Consider the following 27601-nt stretch of genomic DNA (forward strand, 5'->3'; position numbering starts at 1 on the left):
ATGACACTGGCAGAGGGATTGAGTGTACACTCAGCAAGTTTGTGGATGACACCAAGCTGTGTGGTGCAGTTGACATGTCTGAAGGATGTGATGCCATTCAGAGAGACACAGGCTGAGCAGTGGGCCCAGGGGAATCTCATGAGGTTCAACAAATCCAAGTGCAACATCTTGCACATGGCAACACATGCTATCAGTACAAGCTGGGGGATGTAAGGATGGAGCACAGGACCTGGGGATACTGGTGGATGGTAAACTGAACATGAGCCAGCAAGGTGCCCTCACAGCCCAGAAAGCCAGCCATATCCTGGGCTACATCAAAAGAAGCATGGCCAGGAGGTTGAGGGAGGTGATCCTGCTCCTCTGCTCTTGCACTGGTGAGACCTCATCTGGAGCAGTGCATCCAAGTGTGGAGTTCTCAGTGCAGGAGAGACATGGACCTGTTGAAGTGCATCCAGGAGGGGGCCACAAAAATGATCCAAGGGATGGAAAGCCTCTTTGCAAGGACAGGCTGAGAGCTGGGGCTGAGCAGCATGGGGAAGAGAAGGCTCGGGGGAGACCTGAGAGTTGCCTTTCAGTATCTAAGGGGAGCTTTTAAGGAGAAAGAGAACAGACTCTTTAGCAGGGTCTGTTGGGATAAGATGGGGGGGGGGGGGGAGGAATGGTTTCAAACTAAAAGAGGGACAATTTAGATTGGATATAAGAAAGAAGTTTTTTCAGTAAGGGTGGTGGGGCAAAGGAACAGGTTGTGCAGAGATGTGGTGGACGCCCCATCCCTGGAGACATTCAAGGTCAGGCTGAACCAGGCTGTGAGCAACTTGATCCAGCTGTAATTGTCCCCGTTCATTTCAGGGGAGTTGGACTGGATGACCTTTTAGAATTCCTTTCCACCTGAAAATATTCTATGATTCCATGATTCTTCTTTCTCCCTCTTACATTTAATCATTCTGTTTTGTTGTGTTCACTTTTGAGTCAAGAGGTATTTGAACATGACTATGGCATCTGTTGACAAGTTTCTACAACATTTGCGAGCTAAAAAAAATTACATAACTGTTTCATTGAAGTCAGTAAGGCCATTCTTGGCATGAAGTATTTCTTATGATTAAAACCAGCAGATATCAGCTTTAAGTCAGTCTCCTATTAAATACAGAACAAGAATACTGCTTATTGTAAATGTTACAAACTTCAATGTACTCCCATTTATTATGGGAGTATTAATACTTTTACAGTGGTAACCCCTCAACAACGTAAACAGTATATAGAGTACTAAGGGTTCAGTAATTAAAAGGTTGACTGTCTCATAAATAATACATATACATTTCATATGTACATAAATGTCATTACTTGGTCTTACCAAATTTCACCCAGAGGCTGCTTGATTGGTGCAAGAGTGTGCTGACTGCCACAGGCAAGCATAGTTCTAAAGGACTCATTTTGTACCAGCTAAGGCAGGGTTCAGGAGACAAAGCCTGCTGAAAACAGCTGAAGATGGGTGTGTGGGTCTCACTGCCTTGTTGGGGTGGGTTGCACGGGATGCAGATTTTCCCCATGTCCCTGACCAGGCAGGAGCCGCGTATTCATTGCAGTGTAGTTCTGGACCACGAGATGGCTCCAAGCACATACATTCAAACCTAATAAATTCTCAGACGATGTACTTGACACAATTTCGTTAAATGGCAGCTACACAAATGTGCTCGTACTTCAGTTTTAGAAGAAATGTTCAGTTAGGCACAATCAGGAGCCAATGGTAGGCACTTGTATAGACAACTAACAGAACTAAACAGAAACATTACAATTTGCTTTTATAAATGTTTAAATACTACACTCAGGGCAATTAAAATGGGGACAACTACATTGTGCTGTCTGAAATTTATGATTCCTCTGAGCTCTGCTCTCTGAAGTTCATTTTGACCATCAGAATACCAACTTAGCAAAGAAACAATTGGCAGCACATTTGGCAGAACAGACAAGTCCACTGATTCGGGGAACTTCCAGCTGCCATATGCATCTGTGCAGGCATGTACTGAACAAATAAAATTTTCAAAAGATTCTTGATTCTGGTTGTCTTAAACAACTCCTCCATGACTCTGGAGCTACATGAATACAAAATTTACAACCAGGGTATATAGCATAGATCGAACTCTCCAAAGACCAGCAGCGGTACTGAGGTTTCTCTCTCTCTCCTTGAGAGGTTGTTGTTGTTCTAGAACTGGAACATAGCCTGTCTCTTCATTGACACATGCTGATTTCTGAACCCTTGCCACCTTAAGACATTTGTCTCATATTAAGGAAAGATTGCTGCTTAGCCCTAGAAACAGGTTTTGTTTGTGCAAATTAAATTTGTAAATCTCATACAAAAGCCATGCCTAGCTTCAGGGCTCACTTCAAACAACTTGCATGGCTTTGTGTCACAGAATCACAGAATTGTAGGAGTTGGAAGGGACCTCTGGAGTTCATCTAGTCCAAACTCCACAAAGAGTCAATGCCCTGGCTTCTCTGTACCATGAAGAATCCATATCACGTAGAGGTAGCACTAAATTAAAGCTATACAGTATGTCCCATCTAATATCTTTGTAAGATATTATTGCATGCCGGAGGCATAATTCTTACTTTCTGAGAGGAAAGTACACTTGTTACCTATTTCCTTGATGGGGCCATCATGAGGAAATATAAAAGAAAGTTATCTGCTCTTGTATACTCCTTTTTATATATAAGGTAATAATAACCAGTGATTTACTGACTTTAGCAGCGAGGTCTTTACTCTGTAAAAAAAAACTCAGTAAAGTTATAAACAGTAAGAGGGTGTTTGGCCCACAAACAGTACAGTTGGTTCAGGAATTCTAGAAAAATTTATGTTATAATTTAAAATTCTGGGTTTGGCTTTCCTTTCTGGATAGTCTTTAAGATCTCCACCACAATCTCATTAGTGCACTGTAAGTGCACATAAAGGAATGGACGCTTTGCCCTGTTGAGTAACACGGTCCTGATGTGGTTGTGCAGACCTGACCTCCCAGTGCAGTACAAACTGTTCACATAACCTCGCCCTAGGCCACCAGTTGAGGCATTCTGTAGATGTGCTTTTTACCACAGAAATGAACACAAATAAATAAATAAATAAGGAGGTCAGTTGTTTCCAGAATAAGCTCTCGTAATTAAGAAATGACTTATGCAGATTTAAGAGTTTCCCATGAGGTATCCACACATATACTTAGAGATTTTCTCAGCAATAAATGATGTGTTTATACATGCTCCAAATTTCTTTTTCTTTTCATTCCTCGTCATTTGTGTTTAAGTAACAGAAAATGGCAACTGGCAGAGAGAAGAGAGCTATGGAATGACTGACATTTGGTAGAAGTTCAGAGGAAAAAAGAAAAGGGACTCTTGTTGGTTGATTGCACCTGTTTGCGTTAATCGAAGAGTTTCACACAGGTAATAATGGCAGATTTGCAGCTTTTCATTCAACAATGACATCCTAACACCCTGATCCAGAGGAAACAGGGGCTTTAAACGGGGCTTTCATTGATACAATTCTATGATTCTAACTATGACTTTCATTCCACTATATTTTGATGTGAAAAACAAAGGTAGCTTAAAAAGCAGTAATCTGAATTCTGAAAGAACATTGCTCTTCCTCTTTCTTTTTGTTTAAATAAATAAATAAGTAATGCTGTTATCCCTTCCCCTCCTCAAACCTACGGATCCTCCAACCTGCGGTATTCTATCAGATTCAAATGCGTTCCTTCAACATTTGAAATGCTCCAACTGTTTGTTCATAGACGAGCTTATCTTCACCTGGGCAGCCTGAGAATGCTTGTTTTAACATAGGTAATACCTGTCTCTGATACAAAACCATGAACAGATGTATAAATGGATTTGGTCTGACTGCATTTAGCCTGGGCCTGTGATTTTTCTCTGACTAACCAGGGCCTGTAGCCACATGAGACAAAAAAAGTTAGTTTCACATAACCTTCTAAAGAATCCTTTATACAAAAGCAAAGCCCTGTGACCATCAGCCCACGAGGCTTTATGGACTTAAACGCATCTCCAACTGAAAAAAAACAAAACAGAACGAACCCATCGAGAACCAGAAAGAATGAGCCAGACAGCATTATTTCAAGCTTGTTTTTCTTTTGTGCTTAAGATCCCAGAGGTGTCACAAGCTCTCTGGAAACAGAAAAAAAAACCCTGCAGTTTCACTTGTAACCACCACTTTGGGTTTTGTCACAACTCTTTTGCTGCAAGTATATTATTTTCCACACACAGCTTTTTGGTTGGGTAAAATTTACCTACCTTGATGCAAAGTCAGTCTTTTTTTTGAAGCTGAATTTAGCATGGGCTGCAAGGTGTGGCACCAAGGCAGGTGAGATCAGTCATACATCATGCTGAACTGACAGCTGTAACCTCCAGAAACACAGGATGAGCCATGCAGCTGCTTATGCCACTGACCACCTCTCAGTGGACTGCAGGCGGCTCAGGCTTTCCTGCGAGTGCACAGCTGAGAAAAGGAAGAAGCTGCTTTCTCCATTCTGCTCCCAAACTGGATCCAGTACACACAGGGAGTCTAACTCTGAATCATAGAATGGCTTGAGTTGGAAGGGACCCCAAGGATCATCAAGCTCCAGCCCCCTTGCTACAGGTAGGGCCACCAACCTCCACATTTAATACTAACCCTGGTGAGAGAAAACTGCTGGCAGCCCCAGACAGCCACCTGAAAGGCTTGATAGTGGGACCAGTTCTCTCTCCTTCGCAGTAACAACTAAGTCAATTGCATTAAGCCCATATGCTATGCCTATGGTAGGGGTGGGACGAATGGTAAGCTGAGTTGTTCCCACTGTGATTTGCTGTGAGAATCTGTAGCTGCAGCACAGTGACTCCACGCTGCTCCTGCTGAAGGTTGTAGCCTAAAGTCTGTTGCCTGCCAGTTATCTCTCTACCTCCTATTTGGTTGAAAACTCAGAACAAGTTCTGTTCAGCAGCCAGATATAAGCTTAATCTAACTTCAGAAAATAAATCAGAAGTATTTAAGCTTCATAAATCACCATCAGCTAATGCATATTAGAGAATCAGAACGCTGCAAGTAGATAGCTGGAGCAGGATAACTTTTGTTTCATTTCTAATTTAGAACTGTTATTTATTAGCTCTGCTGATACGACTTGAATGATACCAAACTTACACCAATCTATCAGGAAAATCTGCTCTTCTGTAGTACTGCAAGTACTGTATCAGAGCCAAAGGGACTGGAGGATCCATAGCCTAGTGAAAAAAATATATATAATAGCAGGAAAAAAATGCAGAGGGGAAAAGATGTGACTGTTTTCCATTTAAACACCATATAGGTGGTGTCTAGATACTCAAGTGGGGAAAGCACAGCTGGCCCATTCTGTCACCTGCGTGCCCCATAGCTGGTGTGGATCTGGTAACTACAGAATCACAGCTCAGGTTAAAAAAGACCTTAAAGATCATCGAGTCCAACCACAACTTAACCATGCTACCCTAACTCTAACAACCCTCCACTAAATCACGTTCCTCAGCACCACATGCAGATGGATCTTAAATCGTTCAGTGATGGTGACTGAACCAGTATCGCCTGACAGTCCCTGCAGCTCCCAGGTTACATGGCTGGCTTGATTTACACCAAGCATGTGGCTATTCCCATAGATAAGGGCTGATTCTATAAACATTGATTTTTCTTATGCACACCTACCAACAACGTGTACATGAACTCACCAGTCATTTGGGGCAGGAATTAGAGAAAATACAAATATTCAATAATAGCATACAAACCAATTGCGTGTTTTCTCAAAGGAAGGGGAGGCGTCCTTTAGCAACAACTTGTAGATTTGACATTTAGCTTTGTTTCTTGAAACAAATCGCTTTTTTTTTTCTTTTTGGTGAATTGAGACACGCATGGGAGGCAGATCTCGTTTAAGAATCACAAGCATTTGAAGTGCTGTCTCCAATGGCAGTCACGCACCTGTGTTTTCTAAGCTGCTGCCACTCTCATGACTGTACTGCTTACATGATGTCAGTATGGAGCTCCTTCCACATAATGTTCCACGATAGTGGTAAGAAAGAGCTTTTCTGCGTGGCACTTGGCGTTCAGTGCCTCCATCTGATACATATAGCAGACAGGTTCAATAAAGCCCCTCCAGCGTATAACTCCTGAGCAATAATCATGCAGTAAAATGGATTGTTTCCCTAATGCAGTGCTGATGTTTGCTTTGTAACTATGTGCAATATTAATAGCTATGAAGGCTTTCCTGAAGCACATGCCTTCAACAGCCACAGAAAGACAGATAATTAAAAGCACTCAGATGTGAATTAGTTTGATTTAGTGCGGTCAGCCTGCATTTTTCTTACAATAAAGTTGATTAGTATTCAATCCTAAGGTAGTTAAACTAACCTTCTGCAAAAGTAGGCTAAGGCAACACAAAAATCATGGAATCATAGGATGGCCTGGGTTAAAAAGGACCACAATGATAATCTAGTTTCAACCCCCTGCTACGTGCAGGTCACCAACCACCAGGCTGCCCAGAGCCATATCCAGCCTCCAGGGATGGGGCATCCACAACCTCTCAGTTTCGGGACCAGGTGGCTCAGAGCTTGCCGTGGGGATGGGGTGAAAATGTTGTTTTGTCACCTGTGTTCCATGCCAGCAATCTGTAGTCCCACATAGCCACTATTCTGCCTGCTCATTGAGCTGGACTGGTTCTAGGGATTAAGGAGGAGAGCTGATGTACTGCATAGAGCCTGACCGGCTGAGGCAGAGTGCCACCCTGGGTTATTTGCATTAACAATAGGCAGTAGAGTTTAAAACAATATTGATACCTGAACGCGTGGAACTCCTGTTACACACACCCTGCGGGAAATGTTCAAACACTGCAAATCCTTTACACAAACATTATGTAAACACACCAAGCTCGGTGCCGACATGGGAGGTCTCGGATGGAGCTGCTCGTCTCACAAACTAGCAGCAGTTATTAGGAACAGCAGCTGCTACCAGCACCCCGCTGTTTTGGGGGCGTCTATCTTTTCGGGAGTGCAGCGTTCCATCCGAAGTCACACTGTGACTCCTCATATGAGCTGTACTCTGCCCGGGGGGGAAGGGAAGGGGGAAAGAGAGAGAGAATTTCGCAGCGGGCAAAGAGTTAATTTCTTTCAGCTGAGGCTTGGAGCGGAGGACTGCAGTAAACGAGGCAGAAGCAGCGCTTCTCACTTCTCTTCCAGCCCGTCCAACAGCCTCGGGGCGCTCTCCTTGAGGCGGGGCATCGATCCCGGGAAATCCCCAGGAACCCCCCCGGCCCCCGCGCGGGGAGACACCGCGTGAGTCACCGAGACCCTCCCCCCGCGCTGCCGCCCGCCTCTACCGCGGCGTCGGCGCCGTCAGCTGGCGGCAGCACCGCTCCTCGCCGCCCGCGCAGCCTGGCCGTGAGGATGGAGGGACGCGGACCGCACCTCGAGGGGCTCCGAGCGGCGGCCACGCTCCTTCGGACCGAGGGGGAGAGCTGCTGGACGGCGGCGTGAGGCGGCCGAGCCGCCCCGGGTGCTCCCCACCCCAAGCGGGGAATGAGAGGCGGCGGCGGCGTGGGGCTGCCGGAGTCCGCCGGGACGCACCATGCGGGAGCTGGCGATCGAGATCGGCATACGGGTGCTGCTTTTCGGGGTCTTCGTGTGAGTAGCGGCCGGGCAGCGGGAGGGAGTAACGACACCAGCGGGTATCTCTGGTAGTGCCTCAACTTTACTTCCTCGCAGCTGGGAGGCGGAGGGGGCGAGGGGTTGGCAGCCCTTCAGCGCCGGGTAACAGCCGTCAGCCGCCCCGCAGCTGCTGTTGGAGCTTTGGGCGAGGGGAGATGTTGCTGTTCTCGTGGACAAAGTGAGGGGGAGTGCTGTGTCTGGGAGGGGGGTTTAGTCCCTGGAGGTATGGGAACACTGCTGACCCGGGTTGATGCGCTGCAGGAGATTTTTAGAGAATTATGTTCCTTATGTTTTGTGGGAGAAGTGTGCAAAAATCAACCAGCCAAAAAACAAAACAAAAAACAACAACAACAACAACAACAAAAGCAACAAAACAAACCCTGTAACCTACTGCTGTTGTCGCTTTGACGATTATAGTTGCATTCACGTCTCGGCAGCGGGAGAGCTCTGGTTGGCACGGGGCAGGCTCCTGTCGTGGAGAGCCGCCGCCTGGAGCTGAGTGAGGTGTGTGTAGTGGGGCTAGAAAGGCACTGCCGCACACTGCTACGTGGGAACACAAGTCATGACTAGTATTGGTCTAATATTGAATGTGGAGTTTGGTGGCCCTGCATGTGGCAGGGGGGGCTGGAAATTCATGATCCTTGAGGTCCCTTCCAACCCTGGCCATTCTCTGAAGACAGTCTGCTTGCTGGAAGAGCAGAAAGCAGTTCCGTGTTATTTTGCTCCCTGCCCTTTCAGAGCTATACCCGTTTCTTTCTTTCTTTTTTTTCCTTTTTTCTTTTTTTTTTCTGATGGTTCTCCATGCATTGGAGCAGTGAGATGTTCAGTTCTTCATTTAAGCTGGCTTGCTGTTGAAAGATGAATATCCAACATCTTTGGGGTCTCTCTGAAGCGTCACAGACCAGGTTCTGCTGTTGCCTGTTTGCCTGCTTAGCAGTGGGTTCAGATTGTCACAGATGCGTACAGCAGTAGTGGGGCATCTGTTAAAAGCGCAGCACTGACTTACAGCTGCAATGCTGGCATGCTTTGATCTGATTCCTTTCTGAGTCTCATGGTTAATGAATAACTTGCCCACTTCGCTACTAGTTGAATTGCTCCTTGTTGCTCATTTCTCTCTGATCTTCTTTTTTGCATCGGTATATTTGCAATGTTTCTAATCAGTGTCATCCTCTTTTTCTAGGAAAGACTTTCTTTCAATAACCTGAGAGGTACCTTTGATACCTTTCGATTCAGTTGCACCTTTACCTTAAAAGTAGTCCTGCTCCTTTCAGCAGAACTCTAATCTGGAATGTGTGTGATTACAGGATGGGAGTAGACCTCAGGATGCAATGCCACATCAGGATCATGCCTTTTGTTTTTGTAATTCAGCACTTGTTTTGTAATTTTTGCTGTTCTTTATGCAGTTGTTTTAAAATTAACTGAATGGGTGGCTGAAGGAAATGCTTTTGGTGGAGTCACTGCAGTGCCGAATGGCTGATGCCTGTGGAAGCAATTGTCATGTTTCCTTGTGGCTCAACTCCTGCCTGCTTGGAATTCTGCTGAATAATTTAGATGTTGTAATAGGTCATTAGGAGCATTAATTGACATCTAAAACTAAACATTCCCATCCGGGTTGGCATTTAGTTTCATGAAGAACTGCACTTTATTTGTTGGCAGTGATTGCAAGAATATAAACTCTAAGTAAACAGAACAAATGACTTTTATAGTGAAATAATTTTAACATTAAGTATATTTTTGTTGTTGAAATTGCTACTGCTATTTGGTATTTCCCTCAGCTTTTCGAAGAGGCACTTATCCTTTGAAACCCCTTTGTGTTTGTTGTTTTCTGTGGCTTTGTAGACAACAAGAGATGCATTTTTATGGAGTTCTGAGTTCACTGAAATATCTTTTCAAGAACGAACAAATACAGATGAAGTTGGAAGCCTTGGGACTGGGACCGAGGCAACAGCAGCGTAAGCTCTGCTGCAGAAACTGTTTCTAGGAATGAAAAGGCTGGTGTGGTTCTGTCCTCCCTTGGAAAGGAGTGCCACTAGCACCAGTGAGTTGAGGCCAGGTCTGAGATGCTAACAGTGGCATTGGTGATTGTTGACCAGGAATTGGGCTGAAGGGAATTAGTTCATCCTGAGAAGATGTTGATCACTTTGGTCGCTGCAAACCAGTGCTGGAAGTCTGAGTTTGAAGAGAATGGTTCCATAGTTATGGGGTGGTCATGTATGCCATATGTGCTTCCCAGATGTCTCTAGTTTCAACCTACTGACTAATATAACTCAGAATGATACATTGGCATATTTTGTACTATAAAAAGGAACAGGTGCATGTTATGTGTTATAGCTTTACTTGGTGATAAATGTGATTTCTTAAAAATGGAGGTGTCAAAACTTATGCTGATTTCTGAAAGCAAATGTATTGCCAGTTTGAATGTATTTTGCTGCAACAACAGCCATATTTTCTATCCTTGAGGCTGGCAACTTTTTTTTCTTTCCCCAGAAGCTAAAATTACCAACTTTGCTTGTGTCACTTGGGGCAAAAAAACCCAGTACTTCTCATTGATGTTCCCTTCTGTCACAAGAATGTACAGCATTACAAGTTATGCACGTTTTTGGTGGTTGTGTGTTTGTTTGGGTGAGTTCAGCGGGCTTTAATGATAACAACTGACTGAGTTCTACACATTGTGTTCTTAGTAATTGTGAAGTGTTCACTTAGCAATTAAAGACTGGCTTAGGTATTGAAATTAAGCAGCTCAAGCTTCTGTGCATTAAAAGAGATCTGTACTGAAGGGCATTTTATCCCTCAGGATTTACTACTGTTGAAGAAGAGATTAGTTAGGAGAGATTTATTTGAGGACCTACAGCTGCCTAAGATTCAGAAGCAGAATTTAAAAACAACTGGTTGCAGTCAAAAACGTACTTGATGCCTACTTGTCTGGGAGGGTAACTAGATGTTGAGTTCCCTCCAGCAAAGCAGCTCTCCAGCCATAAGTCACAAACCGCAGAGAAATCAGCGATATTTCTGTTCCGCCCTACAGCTTTTCCTCGTTCCTCAAGATGAGCAAATTCCTATTTAGTTCCCAAGATACTCAGCCTTGCACCTTTTAACTGAACTGAACTGTTCCTAATGAGCATAGATGGTCTGCTGCATACCGGACAAAGAAAATCCTCGCAGTGTAATTCAACCAGTTATTACTTTATGCAGTTTCACATGTTTTTCAGTCAAGCTTTAATCAATGATCATTTCATATTTTTTGTTTTAGATTGTTATTTGTTCAGAAGTATCTGAGAGTACATAACTGGATTTTTGAAAGAGATTTTTTTCATGTAAGGCATCAGAAATAGAAGTGGCCTGTTGACTATAACAAATGTTACAAACACTGTTTATAGGAAAAAAAAAAAAAACACAACACAGTAGTTTAAAGAATGATATATGAGCTTGCATCCCTGTTTTCTTCATTTTGTATCTATTCCTGTGACTTAGAGCACTTTATGATGCTTGACTGATGCTAAACCACATTAAATGTGATCAGTTTTTCTGTTCCATGCAGATGATGGCATTATTGAATGTCTGAAGAAAGCAAATTGTTTTGACTGACTTGATTGTATTAAGACGACTGAAGAAAATATTTGTGAACCAGCACAAGGAGCAATGTCCTTAAAACAATGTTCATCTTCTCTAAAAATAAGGAACACACTGAGTGGTAGCTCTGTGTAAGCCTTAAATTGCCAGTAAGGCTGCTTCTGTTTGAGTTGTTCACTTTTAGTTATCTTCTACAAGGAAAACTTTTTCAGTCATTTCAAGACCACGATGTCCTAATAGGAAGATGAAAGAATCTGTGTGTCTTGTGGTGTATTTAGTGCAGTGACTTCTGGTGTCAACAGCATATTGCTTATGTTTCATGAGCTGTCTAAATGATGAAAAAGTCTTCCAAGGACTGCTTCATCAAACTGCAAGCTATTCAGTGAGTGTGATGTGATTAAAATATAAATGTCATTCAAAGTAATTGGATGTCTTCCCTCCAGCACAGTTTCATTAATAGACTCCCTTGGGGCAGTGTGTTTATCTGCAGGCTGATATGTGAATTTACACACACGTGAGTGTGCAGTGCTAACTAATACTGATGTCTTTTGAATGTGTGCTTTGTTCAGACTCTGGCTTAAGTAAATGCAAACTGATACAGTGTATGGTGGATCTCTTCAATTGTGGTTTTAATTGAGTTATGAATGTGCGTGAAATGCTTTAGGCTGAGAGGCACTTTCAAGCGGCTTTCTTTGTCATGGGTGGGGATCTGGATAGGTTCCCTTCAGAAATGACACTGTGTATTGTCTTGTTAACACAGACAAAAAATCAATTAGCTGAGGCAGTTCGCAGTTCTGCCTTCCTATTTTCCTGCAATTGGGGTTTGCCTTTTCTATGTAATTTCTGTTGAGTTATGGAGCATAGACTAAGCTGGAACCACTGAGCACTTGGAGGTAGCATAAGCAGAACGGTACCGAGAAGCAAAACACCAGGCTGCAACATCAAGATGTTTCCTCATGTTGACACAAACTGCACAAATCAGTTGGACCAAGAACGCAAAGGATGCTTCAAGGGTAGGATCTATAGGGGAGCATTTCAAAGAGAAATTGGTATTTGGCCACATGAGCTTGTTAGCCTGTTTGTGCCCTATTTTTTTGACCTTAAGATTTGACTTGGTTTAGAACCTGTTTTTTGATCTCAGGTCATGGACTTCTCTGTACCTTAATATCTCTTCTGTGAAGGGAGAATAATACTTTTTTCTGACCCTTGGTTCATTTAGATGATAAATTCTTTATTGAAATGCGTGTGGACAGTAGCCAGACCCACTGAGCAGTGAATTTTCTTGGAGCCTTTTCAGAGTTAGTTTCGTAAGTAGTAATGATGATAGGAAGTGAGAGTATCCACACGCTTGATTACTGCCTGTTTAAAAATAGGCACTCTACTGTAAACCATAATTGAAATCATGCTAAAGTGAGGGAATCGGTAGCCCAGGCTGAGCTCTCCTTCACTGAGTCTGGTTAATGCACAGTTAAGGGAGAGACTGGCTTTAAAAAAAGACCTTAGCTTCTCTGGTGCCTGTGATCTGAGAGCATATATCAAAGGTTGCACATGGAGCTTCAGAGGCTGCATATGGAGCTTGAGCAGCAAGCAACAGGCTTGTTCTGTGCTCAGCAGAGTTCGGGATGCCTTTGAAGCCATGGGAGAATTAGAATGCCATGGAGCTTCTTTAACTCACTGATACACCACAAAGTAACCTGATTTTTTTTTTTTTTTTAAAGCTTCTCTCAGCTATGTCTCCTTGAGAAGGTTATAGTAAAACAAAAGTTCATAGGTACCCGTTGTGCCTCATGTACTACAAAGCACACAGTGCAATGGCTGTATGCCTGTCCCAATATAAATGAAATATCACCAAGCTAACGGAGACAATTGCAGTTTGGTCCTTACAGAGCTGAAGCTTCTGTTTGCATTGTTTTCTTATTTTATTTATTGAAGCTAGAGTAGTATTGTACTGACTTTGATTTTAAAAAAAAAAAAGTTATTCAGGAAAAAACTGTACCCATAACACGGCTTTGTTGGGTTTTTTTTTTTGCTCTTTTTGTGTGTGTGTGTGTACAGACTTCTGTCAGTTCAAAAGATAAATGAAAGATATACAAAACAATTTCAATACTTTCTTACTGATTATGCCATTGAGTTTGTTTGTCTTACCTGAGTACCAGGGAGCAAAATGGGATTGAACGTCAAGAATTCTAATTTTCCTGTGAATAGGGCAGGGTTCACGGTTTTGTCCATAGCTAAACTCTCACATGAATCCATGCTGAAAAAAGGTATTTTCTTAAATCCCAAAGCATCTGCTCCAGATTTTTGGGGAGTAACCGGTGACTGTGTGTCTTCACAATGAATCCTATGTACTCATTGGCTTTGGCACTTCACTCTCAGCCTTAGTTGAGGACTTTTTATAGCTAGAATTTTACTAAACCTGATGTGGTTCCTGTAAGGGAAAGCCTTCTTTAAAAAAATGGAATTTTATACTTTGATCTAAGCACGGTCAAGCTGTACTTTCTATGAAAGCCACTGCTGTAAGGAATAGAGATGTGCTGCAGTCTTGTTGCTGAGAATGTGCTTGTGCATGGTTTGGAGTTACCATGCCACATCTTTGGTCTCCCAGTCTGGTGATGATTTTGAAAAGTCAGTGCTCAGAAGCAGTTGGTAGAATCACTGACAGTGTATTAAAGACTAGATTTAGTGTATTTCCTGTGGGTTTTTTTTCTTTCCTATAGTGAGCACTCTCCTGATGCTGAACAGATGTTTTGAGTACAGTATCTGTATTGCAAGGACTGATGGATCCAAAGAAAGTAAAGGCAACACATGCATCCTTTTTAAAGTATTGGTTGTGATGGGCTGATAAACATCAGGGATTTACTTCTTGAATGATTAAAGAAAGACTCAATGGTTTCTGAATGAGAATAACAGCTTTACATATGATCCAATTGGATTATCCTCATAGAATAAACAAAATTGTCATCAAGTGTGGCGCTTGAAATAAACTTTTTATAATTTCTCAACTTTTTAAGGTATTTTAATTCATGTTTTTCCTTCTCCTTGTAAATTTGAGATTGTTATGTTCAGTCATTACCGTGCAAGAAAATCTGAGACTAATCTATGGGATTCTGAAGAAAGCCAGATCAGGAAAACTGTGCTGTTGTGAACTAAATTGCTGCAGTCCCTGTGTATTCTCTTAATTTGTAATGCAGAAAAATGAATTGTTTTTGGCCTTTACTACTACTAAATATCTCCCTAGTTTAAATACTGCTGACTTTTAATTAAACAGCTAAAATTGAATAAGTGTGATGTTGGGTGCTTTTTTTTGGTGGTGGTGGGGTTTTTCATGGTGGTTTTTTTTTTTTGTTTGTTTATTTTGAGGTGTAGGTTAGCATAACAGGATTTGCAACTGGCGATTTCATAAGAAGTGGCTGGTAACTCATGCAAGTAAATTTGAAAGGATCAGGGAGGATTGAGATGATAGGAGGGTATAGAGAACTTTTTTTCTTGGGTGGAGGTGGGTGGGGGAAAAGGTGGAAGTAATTGAGCTGTTAAGTCTAGAAATGACAGTAATTTCCTCCTTTAAGAGGCTGCTGTAGAGACGTATAAAGAGAGCAAACTGCTTTTCTTGTTCTTGGGGAACTTAAAGGAAGGAATGATGCAAGGAAACTGAGGTAGAGTGTGGAGATGTACAACCCGATTCTAAGGACATCTGAGTGCTGGGATGGATTACCTGAGGCACATGTGGAATCTGCACCACTGGAAACTTAAGAGTGACTTATTCTAAAATACATCAGGAGTGGTTGGTTGGTTTTTAATCTGAATTTGAAACTACGTTACTGGAAGGAGATAGATTTGATGGTCTTGTAGGCTGACATGAAGTAATAACTTAGCAGACTGCGACTTGTTCTGCCTGAGCATCTGTCCCAGCATGCAGGAGAAGTTGAGATGTTAATGCAACGTTTCGTTTTTGGCTCATGCTGATGGGCAGAGAAGGGAATGGTATTACTAATACCAAGTTACCTGGAGAATACTTTGGCAAAGATAGAGCAGAAGCTGATGATCCCTCATGGCTGGTGGGCATTGCCATGTCAGATACCTTATTCTAAAGATTCTGCACCGAGAAGACTGTGAGGAAAATGAAATCGTAGATTACATGAAATATTTCACATGCAATCATGCATTTCAACATTTTACTGTATTTTGAGTCAGATGTTTTACTGCTGACCTCAGAATTGATAATGGAGGACTGACTGTCAGCTCAGAAATATGTCAGCTTTGAAGGATTTGTGGCACCCTACCAAGTATTGTGAAAGCTTACAAATTGAAAGCAGCATGGAGAACATCATTTGATACAAAGTGTTATATATTTTCATTAGCTGCTCATTTCCCCTAATGGGAGAACAGATCTAAAAGCCTGACTGTACTCTCATGGGCAACATAGAAGGTGTTAATAATTTTATTCCTCTCGTGTCCAAGGTGCTTTATAGGAGTGTAGCTCTTGCTATTGGACTTCAGTAATTGTCACAAAATGCTAAAAGTGATGTTCATATTCCTTGTTAATATATCTTTTTTGGATCATTATTAATGCTAGTCTCTGGAACATGTAATTATTCATACAAGTGTTTTTGGAGTGAGTGAGTTTACTACAGTTGGATTTAATTTTGATTTTTGAATATAGTTAGGCAGGTCTTTTTTCTTTTTTTCCCTTGGACAATAATGAAATCATTGCGTAAAACAACTTGAAAGGAAAAATGGGAACAAAATGATTTGTAAATTCGCATTAAGTTTAGTGAATATCTTGGCCCAGAAAGTATCTCTTGAATTATCCTGAAGTGTTTCATTTTATAATCTGCATTTTTAAAAATAAGATTAATGGGGTTTGATAGATTCCCAAGTGAAACAATCTGTTGTGGTTAAAATGATACGTTCTTGCTTGACCAGGAATTGCTATAACACTGGGATAACTGTCTGAGGAACTGCTGAGAGTTGTTTGGCTAAAAAGCATTTGAGATGATAAAATCAATCATTAAAATGAATAGAAAGCAAAATTTTGACCGTCTGCAGTGTATTTTGATTCATTACTCAGATATTTGCTTGGGTGATTTTTTTTTTTTTTTAACCTGTAATATGAATTCTACTCTTCCATTATTTACAACAGTGTACCACTGTGGGCTTTGAAACTTCTGCTGGCTTTGTCAGTGTTTGAGCTACTAAAGGTTTTTCTTTTTCTCTCCACATCTCCCCCAAAAACGCACGCAAACACATGACTTCTGTGAAATAGCTTTTGTAATAGGAAATACTTAATAAAAATATCATAGGAGGGAACAATTAATACCCTAAATTGTGCTTTCATTAACAACAACAACAACAACAACAACAACAACAACAAAAAAGATAAGCAAAGAAAAGAGTATGCAATGGTTTTCACTTTGGTGTCTATATCACTGTAAGGCTGTATCACTGTTGATTGTTTCTATTGCAAGTTGCAGTACTGCAGCTCTACTGCATTGACTTAAGTGTCGTGTTTTGTCAATAAGGAGCTGCTGTAACTTGCTTGCCTTGTGCTTGATCTGCATCCCTGTTGCTGTGGGAGCAGGGATCACAACAACTGAGCTGCTTTTTCACCTCAAAAGCTGCTAAATGCTAGACCTTCTTTTTTTTCAGAGCTTTTTTTTTTTTTTTTTTCTGTAGTATTCTTCTGAACGGGAAGGAAAAAGAGGCAAAGATCACTTTCCACGTTATGTGAAAGAAAACTTTCAAATATAAAAACAGCCTTAATATGCCAAAGTGACTCATTTTACAGTGCTTTCTTCCTGCTTCAATGTAACCACTTGTCTCTTCTGTTCAAAGCTGCAATGCAGCATGACCAACTATTCCCGGTTTCTTTCGCTGTGCTCATTTCCAAATATTCCACTTCTCTAAGGAAGAAATGATGGCAAAAAAGGTTGTATCTGAGCTGGTTAAGTATTCTAACTCCCTGATGCCCAACTTTTTCCTAAGCATGGAAGGTTTCCAGACTTAATTTCTTCGTTCTGGCAATAATGCTCAGCTGTGTTTAAGGCTAAACATGCAGGCAGCACACAAGCAAGAAGATTGTGGAGACTGGAAGCTCTCTCTGTTTGGTTCTGCTGGTGGCCTGTGGTGTTTGGGTAATCCTTTCTCTTACTTTGTAGGCTTAGTGTGCCTGAGTTAATGTCACAAGGGAAATGTCCAGAGGTAGTTCGAATGCTATGGTAGAGAAAACATTAGAGGTATAATTTAGGGACTAAGGAAAATCACATTAGATTCTTATACTCCAGGCTATTCTCTTTTCAGTGTTGTGAAAGAATTGCTGGCTCACTATTTTGTATTTTCTAAGAGCATTTACATATAATTTATATGTAGTCTCATAAGCAGCGAGACTCCTGTCATTTAATTCATATCATTTCTTGAATTTGGGCTAAGCTTGGGAGAGAAAATTTGAGCAGAAGTATTGGGTCTGGTTTTAATCCATTTCTTCCTTATATTCAGTTTGGGTGCACGTAGCTCAAGTCATGCTGCAGCAGACTTGGGCCTGATCCCAGGCACAGTTGGTGAAGCTTGAGTAAATACAGCCTCAAATAGCACATCAGAGAAGGGTCCAGCGGCTCAAAAATACTTAGAAACTCCGTTATCTTGTTAGGCACATTGTTGAAGAGCTCATCTCACACTGTAGTTGGTTTTGTTGGCCAAATTATAGTGAAGTTTGCTTTGACTGGGGTCCCATGCTAGCTGCAAGGAGAACAGAAAGCAGGCTGGCCATTTGGCTTTGGAAGGAGGTAGCACCCAGACGTACATCTGCTAAATCAATGGATATATGAAGCAAATCTATGCTTTGTTAATATGATTAAAGAAAAATGCTGGAAACTCTTTCATCATCACATCTGGAAAATACGACAGCCATGATTTCATACATCTATATCTATTATATTAATCTGCATCAGGATTTATTTTAAATCCCTTACTCAAAATGATTTCTCATGTCTAGAGGGCTAATGTGGGCATATGTGCTAATTAAACATAACATTGCAATTGCTAATTTAAAATATTCAGAAATCTTTTCCATCAGGTGATAGTGACTCATCCAAAGCCAAACCTACCCTGGAGAAAATATTCTCTACTCGCCATTAAATAAAAACAAGATGTAAAATGCTTTTAAAATTATTATTATTTTTATTTTTTCTTACATTTCCTTACACCTAATTTTACTGGATTAATGTCTGCCCATTTTCCTCCTTATTCCTTCAATTCAGTTCTTAAGTGCTTTCTAATTTAATGCTTCTGCTGATTTCTGTTACTTGTGGGCAAGTCTTGCTAGCTTGTTTTTGTGTTTTAAATGAAACAAAGTTTTCAAATGCATTACTCGAGACGTACTGTTTCAGGAATGTTATTAGGCTGACACTGTTCTTCATTTGGGATATCTGTAAGAATATTAGGACTGCAAATCATTGTTTTGCTAGGAGGAGAATAATAAAGGCAATTTCTCAGGGGTATGAGAAGATCACTCATTCACTAGACAAATGCCACAGGAGGAGGCATTTGCTAACCTTAATAGCATCTATTGTAATCTACAAATTAAGCTGCTAAAATAAGGAATATAAGGTATGCAGTGTTTGGAGACACTCGAGGTCAGGCTGGATGGAGCTCTGAGCACCTGATGGAGCTGTAGGTGTCCCTGCTCATTGCAGAGGAGTTGGACCAGATGGCCTTTAAAGGTCCCTTCCAACTCTAAGGATTCTTGTTACACTAGCTGTATTCACTTTCTGACAATACTCAGTCTTTGTGAATGCTACTTTACAAACAAAACAGAGGGTTTCTGCAAGTATTAGGAAGGCAGCAGATCCTCCCACTTCTGTAGCAATGAAGACTGCCACTGAATTATTTTTATGGCATTTCTGGTGCATATTGTCTACCCTGTATACTGCAGGACATTCAAACCCAAAAAAGCTTCATATTAGGATTATAGAATGTTAATCAAAAGCGACAGGTGCTTATAGTGCATGGCTTTGTATTGGGAAGTACAGAACGGCATTTTAGTGCTCAAAAAGGTAGATGTGAAACTTACCTTTTATTGGTACAGCTGCTTGCTTATTGCTTCTCAGTGCAAGTGTAAATTGCTTAAAATGGCTCAGTGCAGTTACAATATGATGGGTAACATAACAGGTTTCCATCAAAGTTTATGAAGAATCAATAAAAACATTAATTTTGTTTCCCAAGTATATACACTAATGCATGTAAGCAGCAGTATTTGGTTTTGCACTCCAGCCACAGACTGTGTCAAGCTTTTAATATTTTCTCTTTCTTTGGAAGAGTCCACTAAAAAGTTCTAATTTTTCTTTAATAATATTGAGAAGAAACAAGAGTGGTTATTCTCAGGGTGGTTTTTTTGGGGGGAGGGGGGAGGAGGGGGAGGAGATTTTGTGTTGGCTTTTTTTTTTTTTTTTCTTTTCAAGATAACAAGATACAAATGTTTTTCCAGCTACTAGTGTGTGTCAGGTAAGAGCAGATCAGTTAAAATCTCAGGTCCAGATGTGAGCAGACAATGTGCAAAAGCAGCATTCAGAGTGATACACCCAACTGGTGTAAACAGTGACAGCTTTCTGTTCAACCTAGGTTGTGTACTTGTACTCCCTGCAGGAATTCCTTCACAGCTGTTGTGCCCTATGCTGTGCTGTACTTCATGGCACTTCTTTAACGACTTTGGGGCTGCAGTTTAGTTTCAATGAGTTTCATTTGTGAGAATGTTTCAATGAGTTATGTATTGTGCATATACTACTGTAATTAGGAGAAGCTGTACGAAGCCCTCCCAACTTCTGTCGTGCTGATGCCACTTGCAGCTGTGCAGCTTTAACTTCAGGACAACTGATTGCACAATTTAAGTTGGCATGTACATGATAAAAGCTTTTATTACTGGATCTGAGACCTGTTTTGGGAAATGTTCTGACAGAAAGGCATTCATGAAAGGAAGTCTGTGATGCGGCTCAAGCAGCACAATCGTTGCTAATTTGTTTTGTGGGGGAGTTTGGAAATGATGGTCAGACCCAAATTCATTTTCACAAGTCCTTGACTGTGATTTATAAGGGGAGTTGATGAACACCCTGCACCTTTGCTTCTCTGCTTGCTCAGATGACAAACAGGATTTAAAAAAAAAAAAAAAAAAAAGGAAAAAAATTAGGATCAGATCTGCTTGTCGGAGAACTGGTAATCAGTTACCTGATATCAAAGTCCGAGTACCAGCGTCGTGTTTGTTCTCTTCCCATGCTTTATCATGCCTACAACATAATCCTAATGGTGGGCCCATCCATCCTGTTCTTGTTGGTATATTGGGAGCATTTGTGCTGCAACATTTAAAGGTTTCTACATTACCAGCTTTGCCAGTGCAGTGCTGCTTATTGCTCTGACTGTTCTTAGCAACTTCCAAACGTCATTACTTTTTGTTTTCTTGCTGCTGAATGCCACAGGATGGTAGCTGCTACAGGAGACATTTGAAGCGCTAAGGTAAGGTGCTAAGCAATAGTTTGCCTTTATGGGAGATGAAGAGCATGGTGGAAGCACAGATCATAGGGTTTGATTCACACAGGGTGTTCAGTGTTTGATTCATTCACTACCACTGAATTTTACCTTGATCAGTCTGTGGTGTGGTACTTGCATAGAAATTATCTTACAGGGCTATATGTTAAATGAAAATCTGGGTAGTGTAATTTGAAAGTGCGTTTGTGTCCTTAGAAAAAAAGTCAATTTTTATTTAGTGTAGTCTTTTAGGCAGTAAGCTGGGATGCCCAAAGCAACTTCAGGCGCTTGGGTATGTGTTCATCACTGAGGTTTTTCATCTTATTACCATTGGTTTCTCTTACTTTCCTTTGAAAGTGACGTTAAAAGGCTCTTGAAGTTAATGGAAGTTCTTTATGCCTTCAGTATATGCTATCAGACCGACCTATTCAAAACCATGTTTAATAAACTGTTAAAAATGCTGAGTAAATATGTAAATGTGCAGAAAATGTAAAGGCAAGAAGCTAATAGTGTATTTTTATCTACTTAGGCAACTTATGAAGCTTCCTATGTATACCTGCTACCAATGAGTTTCATATCGTATCATTGAGTTTCTAATTTCAGCTATAACAGAAAATGTCTAGAAATTAGCTTTCTTTATCGAAAGGCCACATCCATTTCTAACAACATCTAATCATTTAAACAAGCTTGTGTTAGCTTATGAATAGTAATAGACTGAACTTTTGGTTAGATTGAAGGAACATAAATCACTAAGTGTCAGGCAGCTTAGAAACTAGTATGTCCTCATGATTGTTTAATAGAGTACAAAGGGAATTGCCTTCAAGCTAGTGGAAATCTTGTACCCAGTCGCCCATCCACAGTGCTTCAAATAAAGAGGAGAATTGTTCTCATATGAATTTTGGTTATAAAAATTTAATTAGCAGCTGAGTTTATTCTGAGGATGGAAAAAGTGATTTCTTTTGATGTAGTCACTTTCCTTTGACTGTTTACTTTTAATTTCTGTATTGCTCACACAGACATAATATGTCACCTTCTATATCTATATTTTTTTCACCTTCAATGGTGATTTTGAACTATTTTTTACACAGCTACAACATTTTTGTTTCTTTGCATGTTTCTGCATAATATTTGACTACTTTTCTTGGAAGACAGTTGATAATACAAGTAAGAGAAAAAAGTGGAAACATAATCAATTTCAGTAGGTGATGGATTAGAAAACTGCTACTACTAAATAAGATGATAATTGTAATAACTATTACTGACATTGGTAGAATCGTTGAGGTTAATCTTTTTCTCAGAAGATTACAGGGATAATATATAATAATCAGAAAATCAGTACTCAATTGGAATCAAATGCTAAAAAGATGAAAATGTGAAAAATAGCATGTGTATTATTTTGCTTTTAAAGAAATGGTGTATTTTCAGGGTCATTATGATTCCTCTGAGAATGATGACATCAGAGAAACAAAAAATAATCAATTTACTTTATTTTGAATTTTCTTACAGAATTAGGAGAAAAGAAGAAAGGACAAAGAAAAAAACATTTAACTCATTTAACATCTGCTCATAAGATCAAGTGTCATCATGTCAAAATAATTAAATCCTGGGTCTAATGTGACACATTTTCTAAAAGTGCACTGTTTTTTGGAAATACTGAGATCACCTTGAAGCATAAATGTTTGTGTGTTGTTTATTCTTCACATTTTGAAGAAATGCTTTGAGGTCCAGATACGTCAAAGGACGTTTTTCTGCTTCCAGGCTTTTCATGGCATATCCATCAGCTCTGAGATCTATTTCAAAACAGACATCAGACCAGCAGATAGCTTGGAGAGTATGTCAAAAAAGATGCAACGATCTGAAAGATGTAGTCATAGGATTGTAGAATCATAGTTTGGGTTGGAGAGGACTTTAAAAGTTGTCTGGTTCTCATGTCCTTTCCATGGGCAGGGACATCTTCCACTAGATCAGATTGGTTAAAACCCTGTGCAACCTGACCGTAAGCACTTCCAGGGATGGGGCACCCACAGCTTCTCTGGGCAGCCTATGCCAGTGCCTCAGCACCCTCCTAGTAAAGATTTTTTTCTTATCTCAATTCTAAATCTATCTTCTTTTAGTTTAAAAACATATTCTTGTCTATCACTACGCACCCTGGTGAAGAATGTCTCTCCATTTTTCTTGTAGGTCCAATTTAAGTATTGGAATGCCAATAGATAATTTCTTTTTTTCTTTAGGCTAAATAACTTCAGTACCTTCAGCCTGCCTTGTAAGGCTGGAGACTGTCTCCTGTCTTTGGACCTGCTGTGAAATATCCATTGGTATTGGTGGACCCAGAACTGAATGCAAAGCTGCAGATGGGGTTTCATGAGAGCAAAGTAGAGGCAGAGAATCACCTCCCTCACCCTCTGATCATTTTTCTTAAAAGAGCAAAGATCTTCATCAAAATGCAGCCCATGATATGATTGGCTTTCTGGGCTGCAAGTGTACACTGCTGGCTTGTATTGGTGGATGAAATACTCAACACCTCCAAGTCCTTCCCTGCAAAGTAATCCATTTATCACTCAGTGTACAGATGTTTGGGGATTGCCTTGACCTTGCACTTGGCCCTGTTGAATTTCATATGGTTTGCAGAGGCCCACCTCTGAAACTTCTCAAGGTCCTTCTGGGTGACATTTCTTCCCACTTAAGTGTTATCTGCACCACAAATTTAGTAATTCCTGAGGTATACTCAATCCTGCCATATATGTAATGACTGATGATATTAAATGGTTCTGGTCCCAATATGGACCCTTGAAGGACATCACTCATCACTGCTCTCTACCTGGACATCAAACTGTTGACCACAGCTCTTTGAATGTGGCTTCCAGCCAACCGGTTTCTTTTCATCATACAGCTTAGAGACAAGATTTTTGTGTGGGACTGCATTAAAGGCCTTCCACAGGTTGAGGCAGATGACTTTGCTTCCTCTTTCCTTGTCCACCAGTGCTATTACCATTGCAGTTTGAAATGCCCTTTGTCTTTGGTAACTGGTACGTAATTTCTTCAGTGTAAAACATCTGCTGCATGTGATTTTTCTACTTCCACAATACTTTGCACACTTTTCCCACAGGAATAAAATGGGATAATGGAACTTCTTTAAAGTTGTAGAATATAGACTTTTAAAAACCATTTTCCTGTATCAATGAAGGTTTTAAAAAGCATTGGGGTAGGATAGGAGTGTATTATAAAATTAATTAATGCACGCTATATCGTAATTAATGCGAGGTAAGGTTTTAAATGATCATAAGTTTTCTGTTTTTTTTCTAATTTTTTCATTTCTAATTTTAAAAAAATATATATCTTCAATTGTTATTTTCAGTTTTACAGAATTTTTGGATCCATTCCAGCGGGTTATCCAGCCGGAAGAGATCTGGCTGTATAAAAATCCTTTGGTGCAATCAGACAACATACCTACTCGTCTTATGTTTGTAAGTACTACATTTCATGATTGTTTGATAGCTGTAAACTAAATCCACTACTGTTTGATAAGCAGTGAGAAAACCTTTCATAAGAACAGTTTGTCCCTTTAATTCTAATGACCATTATTTTCTAAAACAGGAATGTCCTGACTAGCTAAATATGGTGAATTGTGGAGAGTGTCTAAAAGCCAGTAATACCAGATTGACGGAATTTAGGAATGTTGAGTCTTAAGATTAAGATTTAAACTAGTGTTAAGTAGAGAGATTCTAGAGAAACAATTAGAGAAGCTTTTAGAATTAGCTGGTTGTGTGACCTCACTAAACCCTGTTATTAGGTTAAGTGCTCTTATTAGGTTAAGTGCTTGAATTTTGGAATCCAATTTGCTTTAGGCGTATTAGGCACTGAGTTATTTGTTTCCAAATACTGTAGACAAAACCTTTGTTTTGGCATCTGCTAACAGTCCTGAGGTATCAGGAGTGTATTAAATGCACAATATTGCTGCTACTGTTCTTCTGGTGCCCCCCAGCGTGGCTCATGCTGACATGCAGACTGACTGATTTCTACTGTTGGTCTGGTTATCAAAATTCATGAGTTTGGTAAGTTTCACTAGCAATATTGATTAACTATCACAGAATCACAGAACTGTAGGGGTTGGAAGGGACCTCCTGAGATCATCGAGTCCAACCCCCCTGCCAAAGCAGGTTCCCTACACCAGGTAGCACAGGTAGGCATCCAGGCAGGTCTTGAACATCTCCAGAGAAGGAGACTCCACCACCTCCCTGGGCAAAATATCAAATAGGCTATGCGTAAGAGAGTAGTAAGATAGACCAGTAAATAAATGCTAAGAAATTAGGAGATATAGTTTGGCTATTAAAACAACCAGGTCTGTCTGGAGAACCTTCTTCAGTCCACATTTTTCAGGAAGGGGCATGGCAGATGAGGTCAAATCCTAGTATCCTTGTGTTTACATGATTTCAGTAAAGCCAGGGTTTTACTGTTCAGACAAAGTACCTAAATTCAGAATAAACACAAATCAGATATGTAATTTGCCTTTTTATTTATTTATTTTTTAAGCCTTAAGTTATGGAATGTGTTAATTAAACATGGAACAACTTAAATATGTTTCCTGTTTATGAGGCAACAATATATTTCAGCCTTCTAAGACAGTGGCTGAAGACCTGGTTTTAGGTTCACTGACTTATTTATATTGCACTGAGAATCAGCTCCATTAAGTACTTTTTCAGCCTAGAGGGATGAATTATTGTTATTTTTCTGGAATGGAAGACACCTGTTTAAAACAACAGCAACCAAAATGAAACATGAAATCATTGTGCTATGAAAAGCCAGACTCCGAGTTTAATTTTGCTATTTTCTCTTAGGCTGAGTATTACCTTGCTGCATGGTTTGTCTGATCTCTGTTTATAACTAAAGCCTTTAAGGAGCAAAAGTGAATTATTGTACAAGAGATTTCTTTGGTGATGAAACTATTTTTGAAACTGGTTGGAGTAATTATTAGTCCTTCCTCTGTACTCTAAGCAGATCCACTGGGAAGCATAATTCTGAGAAGTAAGCATAGCACTTAGGCTTGTCACCAGCTTCACACAGAGCCAGCTCTTGGTATACTTTATGGCAGCTGGAACTTCCAGAGATCTGTGTCAGTAACTTTTCTGAAATCTGTGTTCTTTCTTTCTGGCTCAGACCACAGCAGTATCTCAGTGAACAGCTTCTTAAAGCAAGAACCACTTCTATATGGTTTGCACTTCTTTCATTAATTAAAGAAGAAGAAAGAAGAAAAGTCCAACCATAACATTGATCACAAGCTCTCATTATGTAAGGAATTTATTGCTGCTAGTGTTATACACCAGCATTAAAATATATTGCTATGGCTTAACAGAAGGCAATTTCTTAGATCTTATTTATGAACTTCTGGGTTGTTTTTATATGCTCAGAGCTTTGCATTTAAGATAAATGTTGTGAATACTCTAAATTCTGATACTTACCAATCAGAGGTCAGCTTCATCATCAGGCAAGTCATGAGGACTTGAAGACCTGAGCCTTGTTCTGTCTGTGTAGCACTGAGTATTCCTTGTCTTGTAAAGTGCAAGGTACTGTTAACTACTCTTGATGCATGGAAGTATAAGGAAGCCCCTGCCTCAGAGTGTCTTCAGCCAGAAGGAAATGAAGTGCTTATATTTATATTAAAAACACTTGCCATTCTTTAACTTAAGCAAGAGCATGGAAGGTGCTCTATGCTTTTGGCTTCCCTTCTTCCCAGTGAAAGTGCTTTCTGTTTTCACTGCTCTCCAGATACAAGGCTTGGAGCCTCTGCCTTATCCACCTTCATCTGACCTTGCATCAGCTCTGGTTTGTTCCAGGACCCTGTTGGGAAAATGTAAATGCGTCACCAGGAAAATGAGAAAAAAACGGATGGCCTGCCTCTTATTCTTCTTTTTCTTCCCATCCTTTGATGATACAGGCTTTGCAGATAGCTTGCAAAGTGCTGGCAAGAGAAAGGAAAGAACAGCAAAAGAAAATGCACAGTAGGACTGAATAGGAAAATAGGTCTGAGCCTAATGCTTTGACCAGCGTGACAAATGCCAGTGTCTTATGATTTCCATTGTCCATCTCCGAACTACCATGCTGTATTGGTGCACCGCTTTCTTCTTGCTACACTGCAGTAGTCCTAAGGCAAAGGGACTCACTGGATTTTCATGTAGAACGAGGCTCACACCAAAGCTCTGTATCCCATGGGGGATAGAACTGGAGTAGTATGAAATGTGTCAGTCACAGCAGTCACATTTGGTACTATACAGTCACAACTTTCTATGCAGTTTGCCAAGAGTGGTGTGTGAGATTCCCTTGAAAAGTGGGATTCCTTCTGCCATGCTCTTCTCAGGAGGGCTCTGAGAAGGCCACTGAAAAATCCTATGAGATCCTGAAGCAAAACAGTATTGTATATCACTGCTGTTCCATGTGCAAATGATGCTGTATGTGGAAGTGGGTTTTATCAAAGTAGATGGAGTGCTTCTCCATGGGATGTAACTGTAGCGTATCTTTGGCTTGCTGGGATGAATAACGAATGAGATGGATGGGCTTTTTGTCTGTGTTTCAGCAAAGCGAGGAAATGTGTCAGAATATTTCACTGCTAGAAAATAAAACCTTACAGAAATGTATCTGAGGTTAGTGTTGCTCATCAGGCTGCTCCTAAATCTGTTATGGATATGAGCCATACAGAATCATTTTACAAAATAAAGGAAAAGAAATCCTTTTGGTAAGCCAAAACTTTCTGTGCACATTTTGTTGCAGAATAGAAAAAAAACCAAAACCCTTCAGCTAATGCTTTTGTGTGAGGAACAGCATGTAGTTCTTTATC

The 27601-nt window shown here is 40.5% G+C and overlaps 1 protein-coding gene across 2 annotated transcripts in view; it reads left to right on the plus strand.

Moving 5' to 3' along the window:
* Positions 1-7612: 7612 nt before the first annotated feature.
* The window catches only part of PLPP4 (phospholipid phosphatase 4), a gene marked incomplete at both ends in the record, with an annotated part of 44288 nt that continues 24299 nt past the window's right edge, over positions 7613-27601 (plus strand). For both annotated transcript variants that reach the window (XM_079535517.1, XM_079535518.1), the window contains 2 exons: positions 7613-7668; positions 24128-24236. In XM_079535517.1, coding sequence (XP_079391643.1) covers positions 7613-7668; positions 24128-24236 — 165 coding nt within the window. The remainder of the gene's footprint in view (positions 7669-24127; positions 24237-27601) is intronic.

Source organism: Tetrao urogallus (genome assembly GCF_951394365.1).
Source record: "Tetrao urogallus genome assembly, chromosome: 5".
NCBI lineage: Eukaryota > Metazoa > Chordata > Aves > Galliformes > Phasianidae > Tetrao > Tetrao urogallus.